The 16152-nt window shown below is 61.4% G+C and overlaps 2 protein-coding genes across 7 annotated transcripts in view; both read right to left on the minus strand.

Annotated features, from left to right (window-relative positions):
* GLA (galactosidase alpha) overlaps positions 1-259 on the minus strand; it is a 6382-nt gene extending 6123 nt beyond the window's left edge. Inside the window, exon 1 of the mRNA XM_027663171.1 lies at positions 86-259. Within this exon, the coding sequence (XP_027518972.1) occupies positions 86-255 (170 nt within the window). The 5' untranslated portion in view covers positions 256-259. The remainder of the gene's footprint in view (positions 1-85) is intronic.
* Positions 1-16070, minus strand: part of LOC113956502 (glycine receptor subunit alpha-4) — an 18362-nt gene extending 2292 nt beyond the window's left edge. Inside the window, exons 1-11 of one of the 6 annotated variants that reach the window (XR_003530864.1) lie at positions 15931-16050; positions 13464-13597; positions 13020-13087; positions 12085-12308; positions 11892-11974; positions 11579-11719; positions 11281-11495; positions 10862-11011; positions 9928-10032; positions 6908-7453; positions 5163-6871 (exon numbers count right to left, since the gene is read on the minus strand). Coding sequence is in view for 4 of the 6 variants with exons in the window: in XM_027663167.1 (XP_027518968.1) it covers positions 7160-7453; positions 9928-10032; positions 10862-11011; positions 11281-11495; positions 11579-11719; positions 11892-11974; positions 12085-12308; positions 13020-13087; positions 13464-13597; positions 15931-16013 (1497 nt within the window). In the remaining 2 variants the exon portion in view is untranslated. Of the gene's footprint in view, positions 1-5162; positions 7454-9927; positions 10033-10861; positions 11012-11280; positions 11496-11578; positions 11720-11891; positions 11975-12084; positions 12309-13019; positions 13123-13463; positions 13598-15930 lie in introns of those variants that run through there. The other 5 variants (XR_003530863.1, XM_027663167.1, XM_027663164.1 and 2 more) reach the window with 5 other exon arrangements.
* Positions 16071-16152: the final 82 nt, after the last annotated feature.

Consider the following 16152-nt stretch of genomic DNA (forward strand, 5'->3'; position numbering starts at 1 on the left):
GCGCGGGCACGGATGTGCCCGCGCCGGTACCTGCGCTACCCCTGGGCTCTCCCCCGGGGTATCCCCGCCCCGCAGCCCGCCGTACCTGACGCAGCGACTCGGGTGGTCGGCGCAGTCGGTGCCGCAGAGGAAGCGCTCCCAGTGCAGCCACCCCATGGGCGGTGTCCTGGCCAGCCCGTTGTCCAGCGCCATCGCCGCCGCCGCCGCCATCACCGCGGCCGCCGCCATCACCCCCGCCACCCGGCGCGGCGCCATCGTGCCGCCGCTTTGACGGACAGCCAGGGGCAACCAATCGGCGGCGAGCTGGCCCTGTCCGAGCAGCCAATCGCCGGACGCGTGCGCTGCCGGAGGGCCCGCCCCCCCCTCCCGCGGGAGGGTCACGTGAGGGCCGCGTCACGTGAGGGCCGCGTCACGTGAGGGGGAGCGCGAGGCACGTGGCGGGGGCCGCGTCGCGGGATCGTGGGATCGTTGGATCAGCCGGGCTGGAAAAGACCTCCCGGATCGTCAAGTCCAACCCCGCCGTGGTTCCCCCAGGCCGTGGCACTATGTGCCACATCCAGTCTCATCTTGAAAACCTCCAGGGGTGGAGAATCCACCACCTCCCTGGGGGCAGCCCATTCCAGCGTCTGATCACTCTCTCTGTAAAAAATTTCTTCCTGTTATCCAACGTAAAGCTCTCAGAGCTTAAGATCTTGCCTTCTTGTCCTGCTGCTGGTTGCCTGGGAGAAGAGACTGACGCCCACCTGGCTCCCCCTTCCTGTCAGGGAGTTGCAGAGAGTGATGAGGTCTCCCCTGAGCCTCCTCTTCTCCAGGCTGAACAGCCCCAGCTCCCTCAGCTTCTCCTCACACCACTTGTGCTCCAGTCCCTTCACCAGCCTTGCTACTCTTCTCTGGACCTGCTCCACCCCTTCCATGTCCTTCCTGAACTGAGGGGCCCAGAACTGGACACAGCACTCCAGGGGTGGCCTCACCAGCGCTGAGTCCAGGGGAAGAATCACTTCCCTGGTCCTGCTGCCACACCGTTCCTGATCCAGGCCAGGATGCCATTGGCCTTCTTGGCCCCCTGGGCACACTGCTGGCTCATGTTCAGCTTCCTGTAAATCCAAATTCCCAGGTCCCTCTCTGCCTGGCTGGGTCGCTGCAACACCAGGAGGTGCTCAGGGGGATGCTGTGCCCCTGGGGTGGGAGGCCCTGTGTGCCTGCCTGGTGGGCAAGGAGGCCAATGGCACCTGGCCTGTACCAGCAATAGCGTGACCAGCAGGAGCAGGACAGTGATTGTCCCCCTGTGCTGGGCACTGGTGAGGCCACACCTCAAATCCTGTGTCCAGTTCGATTCACGAAGGACATTGAGGGGCTGGAGCAAGCCCAGAGAAGAGCGACGGAGCTGGGGAAGGGTTGGAGCACCAGGAGCGGCTGAGGGAGCTGGGGAGGCTCAGCCTGAAGAAAAGGAGGCTCAGGGGGAACACCCTGGCTCTCAGCAACTCCCTGACAGGAGGGGGGAGTTGGGTGGGGTCAGGCTCTGCTCCCAGGGAACAAGGGACAACTGGACATAGTCTTAAGCTGCACTAGTGGAGGTTTAGGTTGGAGATTAGGAAGAATTTAATCACAGAAAGGGTGATTAGACATTGGAATGGGCTGCCCAGGGAGGTGGTGGAGTCACCGTTCCTGGAGGTGTTTAAGGGAAGACTGGATGTGGCACTTGGTGCCGTGGTCTGGTTGACATGGTGGTGTTCAGTCGCCGTTTGGACTCAATGGTCTCAGAGGTCTTTCCCAACCTAAATGGTTCTGTGATTCCGTGTGTGCCTTATCCCTGCTACCAGGCCTGGTCCTGCAGCTGTGTGTCCCCGTGCCCGGGCTCGGCTGCCCCAGGATCTGGGGGCACTGGAGGCTGTCCCAAGCACAGGGTGGTGAGTCTGTGTGTGCTCTGTGTGTCAGCACAGGGTCCTGGGGAAGGGGGGTTGTACCCCACAGGCCCAGGACTTGGTTTTGGCTCTGGTCTTTCAGCCCTGCCTCAAAACCTCTGTGAGCAGCTCCTGACAGAGCCTTCCTTCTTCGAACACCTTATCCCCTGTGCTCTTCCCCTCTGTCACTACCACCCTCATGACACCAGTTCTTCTCCCCTGTGCTTCTCCCCAAGGCTGGACCAGCCCCTGCATCCCCCCTGGAGCTCTTGTGGTGGCCCCCAGCACAGCAGGAGGAGGGGAGCAGGATGGGAGCACTGCAGGGCTGCGGGTTGTGGCCCTGGACTGTGGGTGCCTCTGGTGCTGGGGCCATCCAGGCATCTCGCTAGGTGTCCTCCGATCCCTGCTCTGGCACATCCAGGGAACAAAAGCCCTTCAGAGCCTGTGGGTTGATAATCACTCCTTGTTCCAGTGCCTGGGTCCTCCCCCTGCCCCTTGGAGAGCTGAAGCGCAGAGATTTCTCAAAGTCGGACAAAACAAGACCCTCTAAGGGCTGGAAAACCTCATGGCTTTGTTTTCTCTTGTGCAAAACGGGAGTCTGGAGCTGGGCTGTTATCCTGTATTCCCAGGGCTCGGGAGAGCTGCAGGGCTGATCCCTGCTTGCCTCCAGGTTCCAGCCTTCCCTTGCTGTTGCTTCCTGTTGCTTGTCCTGTTGTCCCCAGGAGCGCCTGGCACACCTACACCCCTTGGGCTGGGGAGCTGTAGGGTGCCCTGTGGGCTGGCTGGTGTCCCCAGAACGGTGCAGGCTGGTCCCAAAGCTGTGCTGGGGGTGGGGTGGATGTGGCTGTGGTCGTGTGGGGTTTGGCAGGGCCCTGGTGGGGGTGACAGGCCTGGGTGTGTTGCTGCAGCTTGGGTGGCAGAGGGGTGCACTGGGACTCCTCTGTCGTGGGGGCATCACTGGCAGAGCTGTGCTGAGGGCTGGAGTGCTGGCACAGCCACACTGCCAGAGCACCCTGTGCCTGGACCTTCCCTGTGATGGAGGGTTCCTGTCCCTGTGGGTCTGTGGTCCTGTGAGGGCCCTGTGCCCCTGGCACAGCCCATCCCAGCAGCAGCTCCTGGTGCTTTCCTCTTGTGTCCATTTCCCCACGTCTAAGGGGCAGCCCTGGCCCGCTCAGAACTGCCTGGCTGACTTTGGAGCTTGGTATTTTCTTTAAAAAAACAATTCTGTGCCCAAGCAATGTGCAAGGGTTGCTCAGAGCCCCAGCAGAGCTGTTGCCTGTTCCTTATGCACTGCACTCCCCTGGCTCCAAACCCAGAGTCCTGATCACTGTGGGACATGTTGTCCTGCAGGCATTGCTGCATCCAGACAGGATGGTTGGCTAAACCTCTGGCAGCTGGTGTTGCCCCAAGGGAGCTCCAGGCTGTGGATGAGTGAAGGAGAGGGGGAACAAGGGAAGATTGGGCCCCCTGATGTTGCCCATGGAGAGCAGCAGAGCTCAGTTCCAGCAGGATCAGGCCCTCTGTGGTTGGCAGAGCAGGGGCCTGGCTGGCATGCCACTGCAGTGCCCAGCCGAGGGCACTTTTCCTTGGACCCATAGAGGGCCTCCAAGGAGCCCTTGGGGCTGGCAAGGGCTGCCCCAAACCCGTGTGTGCTCCTGGCTCTGGGCATGCTGTTGGCAGGCTGTCGGGAAGCTGCCAGTGCTGATGATGCTCATTTTGCTGTTAATGGGAGCCCCATTAACCTGGTGTTAACTTCATTAACTTCCTTTTAAACCAGTAATTAACTTGGCCCTGGCTGTTGGTCCTGTGCCCAGAGCTGCCTCCTGTGGTGGCTGGGATGCACCCCCCAGTGCACAGCTTGGGTGGAGAATGGAAAACTGACTCTGTCCAAAGGCTGTGGGCTTTGCTGGGGGATGGAGCCACCTGGGCTGGCCCCTGGCCACACTGTGACCTGTGGGAGCACATGGGACTCAGCACCCCAGCCCGGGTACTGCTGCTGTCCCCAGGGTGTGAGGAGCTGTGTGCTGGAGGACAGGGACAGTCCCAAACTGGGCAGGGACTGAGTGCTGCTCCTGACCCTGAAACTTCCCTGGGGACACCCAAATCACAAGGATCTGTGGGGCCATGGAGCAGTGCTCTCCTCATGCCTTTGGAAGTGTTTAATGCCAGTGATGAGCCCCCCACCTTGCAGTGACCCGTGCAGGGGACCTGGGGGCTTGGGCTTAGGCTGGATGTGTTGATTTTTTACATCATTTTCCATTTTTTCTGGGATGCACTCTTTCCTGGAGCTGAGTGGCTTGGGGCTTACGAAGCTGCAGCGTTTATCTCCAAACAGGCACTGACATCCAGCAAGAGAGGAGGAGAACAGGGAGTGAAGGATCTGGGTGCACTGTACTGCTTTGAAGTATCTCATGGCTCTCCCCTTGGCTGTGTCCTCTGTAGGTTTGGGGTGGGGACAAGATCAAGACTCTGGGGAAGTTTCGTTTGTCCCCTCTACAGAACAGCCCCCGGACCCAACCAGCGCGGGTGCAGTTTGCTTTCTCTCCTCCCTGCCTCCGACGGCCTCGGTGGGGCTGGGCGGGCGATGGGGCTGCGAGGTACCAACAGAGCTGGTCTGTGAAACTTGGCTGGGAGGACAGAGGGAGATTGATGTTTGCTTGGGCGCTCAGCCCTCAGCTGCGGGCTCTGCCCGCCCATGCACCAGCTGGGGACAAAAGCCCTGGCCCCGGGTGGCACTGCAGGGCTGGCGTAACCCCCCAGCACAGCTGGCAGCTCTGTAAGGCTGGCGCCTGCCCAGCGAGCAGCCCGGAGGGGCCGAGGGGCCGGGCAGGGAGGTTTATCCGTCGGGAGGCTGCACATGCTCGGGTGTCTGAGCTCCACCGCAGAGCCAGAGCCCCCCTGTCCCCACCTCTGCCTCATCCCGGGTCCTGTCTCCCGGCCAAGCCTGGATAGGGTGGAAAGGGGCTGGGGTGACCGTGGGGAGCACCCTGCAAAGCTAGGTGGGGAGGGAGACTGATAGGGTTTGGGGCTGGGAGCTTGTGGGGGGCTCCTGCCCATCCCTGCTGGCATCTCCCAGGGGGAAGATAAACATGATGTCAGAAAAATCACCCGTGGAGGTAATGACATCTGTGACTAATGGCAGGTCAGGGCTCCTGTCCCCACAGGGTGGTTTTGCCCTTGTCCCCCCAACACACTGGGGCCCTGCTGGGAGCAGGAGCTGGCTGCAGGGTTCTTGGCAGAGACAAATCACCAGCACACCACTGAAAACCCCAGAAAGCTTTATTTGCGTAGGAAGATTGATGCTGTTTAAAAACCCACCACTTCTGGAGGTTGGCGTGGCTGCCCAGTGCCTGTGGGTGCTGCTCAGACTCTGGTACCTCCCCATTTGGCACTGCCTTGGGTGCTGGGGAGCTGAGGGACACCCCTTCCTCTGCCTCCAAACAGGGCCTCCCCAAAAGCGAGTCCTGCCTGGGCACGGGGTGGGGCCCCACAGGGAACCCCACGGTGGGGGAGGCATGCACAGAGGTGGTGATGGGATGGAGCTGGCCCAGCCTGTCCTCGTGGGTCCCTCAGTCCTCTCATGGGGTGGCCTGGGGCCAGTTCTCTGCTTGCCCAGTCTGTGAAATTGGTGCACGTGGCTGAGGACTCTATGGGGTTCAGGGGGTCGGGTGGGGCAGGGTGATGCTCCCAGTCCTGTGAGGGAAAGGGTGATTCCTGTGTGAGGAGCCAGGCCAGGGGTCATAGCAGGGGTTTCTTCCTGGGTCTGGCTTCAGAAGGCAGTGCTGTCCTCCTGCCCATATCCCCCTGCCCCGTAGGGTCCATTCTACCATGACATGTGGGTCACTGCTGTGCCATGGGGGCACCGCAGCCTTCAGGGAAAGGGGAAAATCCTGTTTCCATCCTGCCCTACCTGGAAGACTCTGGGTCTTCGCTGGCTCCCATGCCATGGAAGGGATGGGCTGCAAGGCCCCCAGGCTGACTGTGGGCAGAGGGAAAGGAGAGCATCAACACGTTTCTCTCTGTAGGACCTACATAAATGTCATCTACTGCTTTTATTTCCTGTTAAGAATGGAGGGTATCCAGGTCTGGAGGGCTGGAAGCCTTGCTGAGCTTGTCCTATCAAGGTTTCAGTTGCTTTCCTGTCCAGGAGGGGTAGCAGGGGTGAACATGTCCAGGGGATGCTGCACCAAGGTACCAGGCTGGGGAACAGGCTGGTCTCCACCTCCGGCTCTCTGCTGGCACTGTGGTGCTGTGGGAACGCAGCAGTCTGGGGATGCCACCACTCACTCTGCTCACCCAAAAGGATCAACCAAGCTGTCCCCACTGCTTTCATCCTGAAAAACTCCCTTGGAAGATGGGCTGTGGGCCCTACCCAGCTGATAGTGTAGTGCTGGCTCCCCAGTGCCCGGTGACTGCCATCTGCAACTGCAGTGGCCATCTGTGCCCCCTCACCATCAGCAGGACTGGGCTTGCCTGCTGCCTGCCTCAGAGCTGGCACTGCCTTGGAGCAAACAGAGCCTCCTGTCCAGTGCCCCTGCCACAGTCCTGCCTGCAGCCGTGGGCACCATGGGCAGTTGATGGAAGCATCCCTGATCCACTGCTTTGCTGTGCGTTGGAGCTGGCTGGGGGCTGGAGGGGCCCTGTCCATTGCTGGGCTGGGGGCTATGGGGCTGTAGCCAACACCCCATACAGTCCAGACTTTCCTGCAACCAAGCTCCAGGCTAGAGAAGAGAGAATTGCAGCCTCTCCCCTCGCTGCTCGTGGCTCTCAGCTCCATGATGCAGCCTGGAGAAGCCACAGCCTAACTGGGTAGGTGTGGAGGGGGAGAGTATTCTTCTGGAAGGTGATGTTCTTTGGCCACTGTCTGTGCAGCATGCCAGAGTACCAGGGGCTCCCCTGTGCCACCCAGCACTGCATTCCTGGGTAGTACTTGTTCCTCTGTGCTCTGACAGCACAGCATCCCCGGGTACCTGGGGCTCCCCCAGCAGATCAGCGTCCCTGGGTACCTGGGGGTGACACCATGCAGGAAGTAGGAAGGGTCCCTCTCTCCAGCTGACTGTGGGGACCTGTGGTTGTGGATCCCCCCGCTTGGTGCCCTGGGATCCAGTGGGGAATGGGCTGCCACATGTCCAGGCTCTGAAGCCCAGCCCAGCTGAGCCGCTGCTCTGGGACAGAGGGAAATGCAGTTCTGGCTGAGCTTGCGTTGCCCGGGCACACTGCGGGGGTCAGACAGACAGGCAGTCGTACTTTTCCAGGCCTCAGGGCACCAGGTGGATGTCCTCCGAGCGCAGCACTTTGTAAACGACCCAGTAGAAGATATTGAAGACCAGGAAGGTGAAGGGGAAGACGGCTCGGGAGATGGTGTCGATGCGCTTGGCCCGGTCGATGTAGCGCCTGTGGAGGGCCTCCCCCTCCCGCAGCAGCGTGGCTGGAGTGGCTGGAGCGGGGCTGTACATGCTGGGGCCCTCCCCAGCCCCGTCCTTGGGCTGCAGGCAGTGGCCCAGCCCGTAGCCTCGCAGGTAGAAGCGGCTCTCGCGGACAAGCTCTTCCTCCTGGCGAAGGGAAAGGCTGTCAGCCAGGGCACCCACGGGTGCTGGTGCTGCAGGGTGAGCAGCTGCTTGTGGCTGCGTGTCCCACCCACCCTGTGGTGCTGGGTGATGAGTGCCTGGTGTGAGGTTGGGTGCTTTTTTGGAGAGCCTGAACCATGCAGGCAGGAGCACGGGGCCAGCAGTGGTGTGCACAGGGGATGGGGGTGAGTGCTGACCCATGGTTTTCCCACCCAGCACGTTTTAGGGGTGCATCCAAAGGCAACCCTGGCCCTGCCAGCCCGACACAGATTCCCCCAGCCTCCTCCCAGCTCCAGCTTGGGGGCTTGAGAAGCCCAACTCTTGGGCATGGGGGTGAACTGGTGGGAGGGGGAGGATGGGCACAGGGGGTGCAGGGTGCACTGGGGTGCAGGAGTCTCAGGGGTGCAGGCACTGCTGTGGCAGCTGTGTTTGCTGCAAGGTGGAAGTGTGCCTGTGGCAGTGAACAGGAGGGGACAGGCATCTTGCTGGGGCAGAGCCAGGCAGGGATGCAGGAGCCTGGCTACCACCAGGGCTTGCAGGGCCCCCCAGTCTTTCCAAGGGCCCAGACACCCATTTCTCCCCATGTCTGCTTGGCGGGGGCTGACTGGTGCAGCAGAGGAGGGAGGCTGAGAGAGCTTGTCTCCTTGCTGAGCTCTCTGCCCTTGCTCAGCCTGTCTCCTGCCATGCTGGCAGGGGGCTGCAGAGAGGGCAATGTGCCCACAGAGCTGAATCCCCATGATCAAGGCTGCAAAAGTGCTGTGAAAATCTCCAGTCACAGCCCACTGCCACTGTTCAGGGCACAGCCTTGCTTGCCTCACTGTCCCTCACAGCAGTGCCTGCACTCCTCCCCACCAACAGCTGTGCACTGTTAGCCACGTGCCTTGTCCTGCTCTGTTATCCTTGGAGAGGGTTGTGTGCACAGAGATTTGGTGAGGGACAGGCATGTGCAAGCACAGGCTGCACATCTGATGTTTTACTGAGTCCCTGGGCTCATTTGGACTCATTTGGTCTCTGTGGCTCATCTCCCCTTTGCCCTGCCGGTGCTGTATCCGGCCGTGGAGGGTGGGTCCCTTCTCCCAGGGCCAGTGCCTCTCCCTGTGCCGTGCCCACCCTCGGTGCTGGATCCCAAATGCCATCTGCAACCGGCACCGCCCTCCAGGACACGGAGAGCAGCTCTGCTCGCTGAGCTCAGCCCGTGCAGGCGCTCGGCTGGCACGGGAGCTCTCATGCAGAGAGTTTGTCCCCTGCCATCCTTATTTAACTCAGCAATCCACAGGCTAAGCAAGATTTTTCAGTAGGAGCAGCAGCAGCGGCTCAAATTGCTGAGATTAGTTCTTATTTGCAGCGGAGTTTTATTTCCCTGCCCCAGGCTGAGTGCTCGTTGCTGCCCAGGCGGGGGGAGCCCCGTGTGCCCTGGGGGCGAGCAGCTACTCCCCCGGGAGACAGCAGACTGGTCCTCCCCGCTGGAGGGTCTCTCTGGGCTGGGGCAGCCCCAGGGTGCTTATGGGGGCCGAGGCTGGGTGCAGGGAGCTCCTGGGCATGGATTTGGGTGGTCTGTGGGAGGGATTTGCTTTGTCAGGCACAGGAGCTGCGTGCAGTGGGGCTCTGCTCCGGTCTCTGTCGGAGGAGCATCCCGAGGTGCTCCTGGCTGCACCCAGTGCCATGTCAGCAGCACCCCGGAGTGGCTCTGCAGCTTCCACCTCGGAGAGGTCTGTCCTAAGCCATCAGATGCCCCCGGGTTCTACAGAACCTCCCTCTCCCTTCCCTGGCTAGGTGGGTGTTGATCTCCAGGGGTTGGTGCTCAGGGGCTGTGAAAGGCAGGGAGCACAGGACAGTGCTGGAGACAGCCAGGAAGCCTCTCCTGGCGTCCAGAGGTTGATGAAGGTGGAGGGGAGGCGAGGACAACTAGGCCTGATCTCCCTGGAGCTTCTGCACCTCCCCACCATCCTGGGAGCCTGTCCTGCCCCACGCTCCTCCCTACGCCTCAAGCTGCAAAGTGCCCGTGTGCCCTGAGCAGCTGCTGGAGTGACTGCGGGCAGCCCCGAGTGCCTCAAACCTGCCTGCACCGAGGCAGCCGGGCAGGCAGAGAGAGCCCTCACCCTGTCAGAGGAATGGGCATGGCCTGGGGAGCTGGGCAGCAGCCCAGAAGCAGCCGTCACTCTGCCTCAGCATCACTCAGTCCTCAGCAAAGGGGACTGTTTTACAGAAGGAGAAACTGAGGCATAGAGTGGGGGTGTCTACAAGGGAGATCTGCTCCATTCCCATCCCTCTCTCAAAACTCTTTTGAGCCCAAGGAGCGGCAGCTCCATCCTACAGGCACATACTCCGTGCAAATCACTGGTCTGCTTCTTCCACGGGCCCTTGTGGCCCCCCCGGGGCCGGCTCCTGGGGGGCTTGCTCTGGGGAGGGGAGGGTGAGCTGCACTGCACGGAGGGGCTGCCAGGGGGGTCGTGCTTTACCCGGGAGCTGGAGAGCTGCGAGAGCGTCGCGTAGGTGTGCTCGCTGCTGTGCCGGCTGCTCAGCTGCCGCAGGGACTCCAGGCTGGCCGTCCCGCTGCTCAGGCCCTTTTGGCATCCAGCAGTGTGCACCAAACAGAAACAGGACAGCGGGTGACCCATGGCCCTACCCCGGCCCCGGGGCAGCGGCTTTGGGGGACAGTGGGGACACGGGGGTCTGTGGGGGGGAAATCCCCCCTCCAGCAGTGCCCTGGCACCGGGATCTGTCTTCAGCACAGGATTTGGTTGCATAGGGCACTGTCAGCCTGTGTGGTGTGTATGTGTACTCATGTTTTCTGTGGAGATCTGGTGCCTCGCGGTGTGTTTATGGCAAGGAAATGAGAGTGGGGCAGCCACATGCCCACCCCAAGCAGGCCTGATGCCTGCATTGATGGGCTGACGGAGGGGAGGACCATTTCCATGAGTGAGGGACCCTGCCTCTCCACATCTGCAGCCCAGGCCTGTCCCTTGGTGCCACCAGGTCCCCTTGGTGCCTCAGCACCCTGACACAGCAGTGAGCCCCCATCACCACTGAGGCACAGCAAGGAGCCCAGGTTTGGGGCTGCAGGTAAGAGGAAAGGCTGTTTTCCCCCCCATCCTCACTGTTTGTTTTTCTACTTTTTGAGAGGAAGCAGAGCCTGAGGGTGTCCCTGCAGGAGAAGGGCAGCACCCTAAGCAAGGCCTGGGGCATCCAAGGGTGCTGTGCCCTGTGCTGCTCAGGCAGGCAGGGGGTCCCTGGTATGCCAGAGGAGCCAGCCACAAGCCATGGGCAATGAACACAGCTCAGCCCCGAGCCCTGCGCTGGGGGCTGCTGGAAAGTGGCCCTGCAGCCCTGGGATGTCCCCTCAGGGGCTGAGGATGGACAGATGTCAGTGAGAGTGGCAGGGGGGGCACTCACCATCCTCTGGCGGCGCTGGCGGCGGCGCAGGCGCATGAACTCCTTGTGCTGGCGGGAGACAAAGTTGACGGCTGCGTATTCCAACAGGGCAGCAAAGACGAAGAGCAGGCACACGGCCATCCAGATGTCAATGGCCTTCACGTAGGACACCTGCCAGGGGGACAGGGGGCTCAGGCACTGGCCCCCGCCTAACTTGTCATCCCTCCCCCCCCCACAGTTTCATCCTGCTGCCAAGAGCCACAGGAGCCCTCTCAGCTTGGACACGTGGGCTGGAGCTTGCCCAGCCAAGCAGCACCGTGTTCCTCCTCAGCATATGTGGTGTCCCAGCCAAGCCTCCGAAAGGCTCTCCCTGCTCCTGGAGCACTGGGGGTGCCCAGGCAGGCTGGAGCAGGGGAGCCTAGCATGGAGGCAGCACTGACCTTGGGCAGGGAGGCCCGGGAGCCGGCGCTCTGCGTGGTCATGGTGAGCACTGTGGTGATGCCCAAGCCCACTCGGGCTGGCGCCGCATCCATGTTGATCCAGAAGGAGACCCAGGAGAGGATGACAATGAGCAAGCTGGGGATGTACATCTGGATCAAGTAGTAACCCATCTGCCTCTCCAGGTGGAACTTCACCTCAATGCAGGTGAACTTGCCTGGGGGGAAAGACAGCCCTGATGAGTGAGAGGGACCCCTGGGCCAGGAGGAGGGGGTGGCAGCAGGATCCTGGGGTGCTCACCTGTGTTGTAGTACTTGGTGCAATAGCCCAGGTCCTTCTCATCCCTGAGGATGAACTGTGGGAGTGTCAAGCCCTCTGCCACCTGCACAGCCTCCTGTTCCTCCAGCCACTCAAAGATGAGGTCGTTCATGGTGTAGCCAACTGGAGGGGATGTAGGGAGCCATGGGACGGGGAGGGACATGCACCCTATTCAACCCCACCCTGAACAAATGCTCTTTCCTGCTCACCTCCCTCAGGAGAGGGCAGATGCCAGCTTTTGGGATGGGATGAGATGGGGGGAAGAAGCACAGCTTGAACCCCCCTAGGTACTCACAGCTCTCCAGCTGCATGGTGCATGTCTGGATGTCCATGGGGAAGTTCTTGAGGTCCATGGGGCAGGACAGGATCAGTGTCAGCCTGGAGGAGGCAGAGGAAAGGAGGGGGTTGGGGCAGTGAGTAGGGAAAAGCTGCTCCATGGAAGGCCTTGCCTCCCCACTCAGGCACCGCACCAGAGGAGAAGGTTCTACCTAATGCTGTAGAGCACATTGCCATTCTTGAAGATGCGCAGCAGCTTGTTGTCGGTGGTGACCTCGTGGAAATTGGCCCCTTTCTCGTTGGCAAAGAACAGGTCTGGCTTCCAGATGGAGTCGAGCATGGAGGGGTCGAGGTCGAGGGAGTCGTCGGGGTACTCGCGGTAGGCCAGGCGGGGGTCGTTCCACTGCTGCCGCAGGAACACGTTCACCCGGTAGTCCTGGGACAGAGGGCACTGCGTCAGCTGGGAGCACCCCCTGCTGCCCAGGAAGGGGGAGGAAGAAGGGATGGAGAAGGAGGTAGAAGGGGCTCCCCCCACTGAGGCTCAGCCCTGCAGTTGCCTCCTGCCTGCTACTAATCGTGCACAGGGCAGGGGCAGCTTTGGAGCCTTTCCGTGCTGTTGGCAACCAGGAGAAATTAAAAAAGCCAAAGCCACAGCAGCTGAGAGGAGGAGGAGGAGGAAAAGGAGGAAGACCAGTAACTGCAGCTTGCAGCACTCTGCATATGACTCTGTGGCCCTGTTGATGTGATGGCTGATGGTATTAAGGCTTTGCAGAAGCACAAATGGTGAATTTTTAGCCCTGGGGCTTCCTCAGAGGAGTTCCTCATGTACCCAAGGAGGCTGGGGATGGCAGGAAGCTGCCTACAGCTGCCTCGCTGTGACCTCCTGGGAGTCTTTCTCCCAGCTCAGGAACAGGGAATCTGACCCACACAGCCAAGCTTGGGTTAAGTGACCCCCAAAAAATTCACAGCCATGTGCTATGGCTTTGCATGTCCCCACCTTGGTGCTAGGGAAGGGCCCCCTGCCATAGGACCATTGTAAGCACGGCCATGGGCTTGGGCGCTGGGACCCACACACTCCTGGGCACAGCCACAGCCAGCCCCGAGGCACTGGGGGAGGAGCCCCTGCAAACCCTGGCAAAACCCTCACCATGGTGGTCTCGGTGACGGAGCCAAAGCTATTGATGAAGATGTTGCACGTCACGTTGACAGGAGGACCTGGAAAACAGCGTGAAGCCTCCTCTTGGCGCTGGCTGTGGAGACACGGGCACTGCGCAGGCACACGCGGGGACACAGCTCCTGCGTGAGCTGCATGGATCAGGGCACACGAGCGTCCCCCTGCCTGCTGGGGCCACCCCCGGGGGGTGTCAGGGTGAACCTCAGCGTGCCCTGCAAGCACTGAGCCGCCCGTGCTGTCAGACAAAGCAGGCACACACAGAGCGGCCGTGACCGGCAGGAGCAGCCGGGACTCTGGGAAGGGTGCTGAGACAGAGGAATGTGGGTCAGGGTCCTGCCCCCAGAGCCCATTCCCTGGGTTTGGGCAGCCATGAGCATGGGTCGCTGCCAGGTTTGGGACCCTCACATCCTCTCTTACCTTTGAAGTTGGGTCGAATTCGGGCATCATACCCTGATGTTCGTCCCATAAGCTTGTCCAGGAAATCAGAGGGTGACATGGGCTGGGGTGAGCTTCGGGAAGCAGCTTTAATCTCCTCCCGCCCTGAGACCAGCCTGCGAGGCAGAGGAGGCAGGTTATCTGTCTGCCAGCACCGGGGGTCTGCAGGTACGCCTTGGCACCCCGTGGGGACTTCCAGCTGCCAGGGCAAGCAGCTGTGCCTGCACCACATCCGCTCCATTGCCAAGTCCACATGCTGATCCTGGGGTCCCTTCCTTCTGCTCTGATCCCGGTGGCTTTTCCCCTCACCTGCCACAGTCTGAGTGTCATATATACCTTGGCATGGTGTGGGGGCTGGGTGCCTCCTTGCTCCATGGCTGCAGTGGGGACAGGGCACAGCAGGCCATTCCCTGTGCTCTGTGCTGGTGCTGGAGAGGGAAAGCAGGGAGGCTCCTTCCCAGGCTCCATCACCATCTCCAGCTGGAGCTGCTGAGCAAACAATCGTACCCTGCCCTGCACAGAGTCATGGCCTGGGGACTCGGGGGATGCAACAGCCCTGCCTGAGCCAAGGGCTGGCCTGGTGTGAGCAAGGAGGTGTCTGGAGCACAGCTGAGGTTGTGACACCTCGTCAGGGGCCAAGGCAACGCGGCAGGAGAGGAGCAGCAAAGCCCACCTCCTCACCAGCCGTGCTGACATGAGCTCTCCCACGCAGCGCTCCCAACGATGATGGAGATTTATTTAAGCTGACTTTAGAGGGGATATTTTTGTGAATGCATCTTAGCCTGCCAGCTTCTCTCCTTCCGTCAGTCTGTAATGATAATTTCAAGGAACAATGCGAGAGATGTTCGCTCACCACATTGCCAGGCATGTGGCTGTGATGGAGAGGAATTAGCCAGGGATCTCTGGACACAAAATTAGCTTTGAGTATGTTGCTGGTGCTGCTGCATGCTGCCTTGTAACTCTACCAGGTCCATGCCCAGGTGAGTTTCTTTCCTAGTTGAAGCTACAACACCATTACCACAAGAAGAGGACGATGTTGGGAGCTGGGAACCCTGGGGTCCTTCTTCCTACCTGCTCATTCCTACCCCTTCTCAAGGGAGTGAGATTCATCCTAGAGGGGCTTATGTGCATCTTTTCCAGCAGGGCTGGATATCTCCTTAATTGGAGAAGAGCAGCAGAGAGTACCTGAGACGTGTCCTGACCAAGAGCAAAATGGTTGGAGAAATTCCCCATCCAGGAGCTGCAGTAGCAAGGTGTGGTGCCTTGGGAAGGAGGACTCCAAGAGGCCAGGGTAGAAAGGATTTAAGTCAGGCCCCTCCCTGCCACATTGCTGTGAACCACTGGCACTGCCTGCCCTGGGGGCCTCTGCCACAGGATCTAGGCACTGCAGGGAGCTCAGCACCTCTGGGCAGCGAGTGGGTGGAAGGGCTGGAAAACGCTAATGTCTGCCTAAAAATGCCCCCCCCCCCCTCCCCGCAGAGACAAGCAGTTTCTGCGTGTGAAGCAATACCATTTCCCCCCTCCCTGCCACAAATGTTGCGGTTCCCTCCCCTGCCGTGCTGCTCCAGCCACTGGCCGGGTGGTGGGAGGGACAGCGGGGGCAGGGAGCAGGCTCAGCCCAGGAGCCTGCAGCCCCCCAAAACCCTCCCTGCCTGGCCCACTCTCCCCTGCATCCCACTCCATCCCAGACAGCACCCAAGGTGGACAGAGCTGGAAAAAGGCACATGGGGGCTTTAGATTTTCCACCCAAGTGGGCCAGTGGTTGTTCCTGCACCCATGGGACCTGGGGCACCCACCCACTGGGCCAAGTGACCAGGGGCTGGGTCAGGGATTGTCCTGACCTCTCCTCCCCCCATACACCATGAGCCAGGAGAGGGTCTGGACACAGCAGGGGCTTCTTTGCAGCACCAGAGAAGGAGCTGCCTGGACTATCACCTGGCTCAGCTCTCCCTTTCTCCCGCTGGGACAAGACTCCCCAGCTGGCCCGGGGCCAGAAGGACGTACAGGGACCCAGCACTGGGGCAGGGGCTGCTGGGGAGAGGCAGGGAGCCTGGCTGTGTGTGTAGGGGGCCTTGAGGGGAAAGGTCTGTTTGGTCCTCCAGGATGCTGGGTCAGAGTCCTGGGGAATAGGGGGGCGAAACCAGACTTGGGGGAGCTCCACTGGCCTGTGGGGAGATCCAGATAGGGGCTGAGAGCATTCTGGCTGGGGGGATCATGCTCTGGAGGGAGGTCCGGATCGGGGGTCGGGATACGGGTCCCGGAGCTCCTCCGGGTCAGGAAGGGGATGCCCAGGTCCCGCAGGAGAGATCTATCTATCTAGGAGGGGATAATACCTAGGTCCCGGAGGGGAATCGTGTCTCCCGGAGGTTGGGGGTGCCGAGGGAGCGGCACGGAGAGCCCCGGTCCCCGCAGCCCCGCCAGCACCCGAGCACCCGCGCCGTGCGCTCACCTGAGCGGGCCGCGCCGGGGCAGGAGGCAGCCGAGGAGGAGGAGGAGGAGGAAGGCGAGGGCACCGGCCCGGAGCGCGCCCATCCCGCCGCAGCCCGCAGCCCCGCCGCCCCGGGCGCACGGGCATGACCCGGCCGGCGGCGGAGCCGTCCCCGCTCCCGCTCCCGCTCCCGCTCCCGCCGCACCGGGGCCGCCGCCGCCGCTGCCGCCGCCCCCCGCCCGG

Source organism: Corapipo altera, unplaced genomic scaffold, assembly GCF_003945725.1.
Source record: "Corapipo altera isolate COAL_440 unplaced genomic scaffold, ASM394572v1 107b, whole genome shotgun sequence".
Classification (NCBI taxonomy): Eukaryota; Metazoa; Chordata; class Aves; order Passeriformes; family Pipridae; genus Corapipo; species Corapipo altera.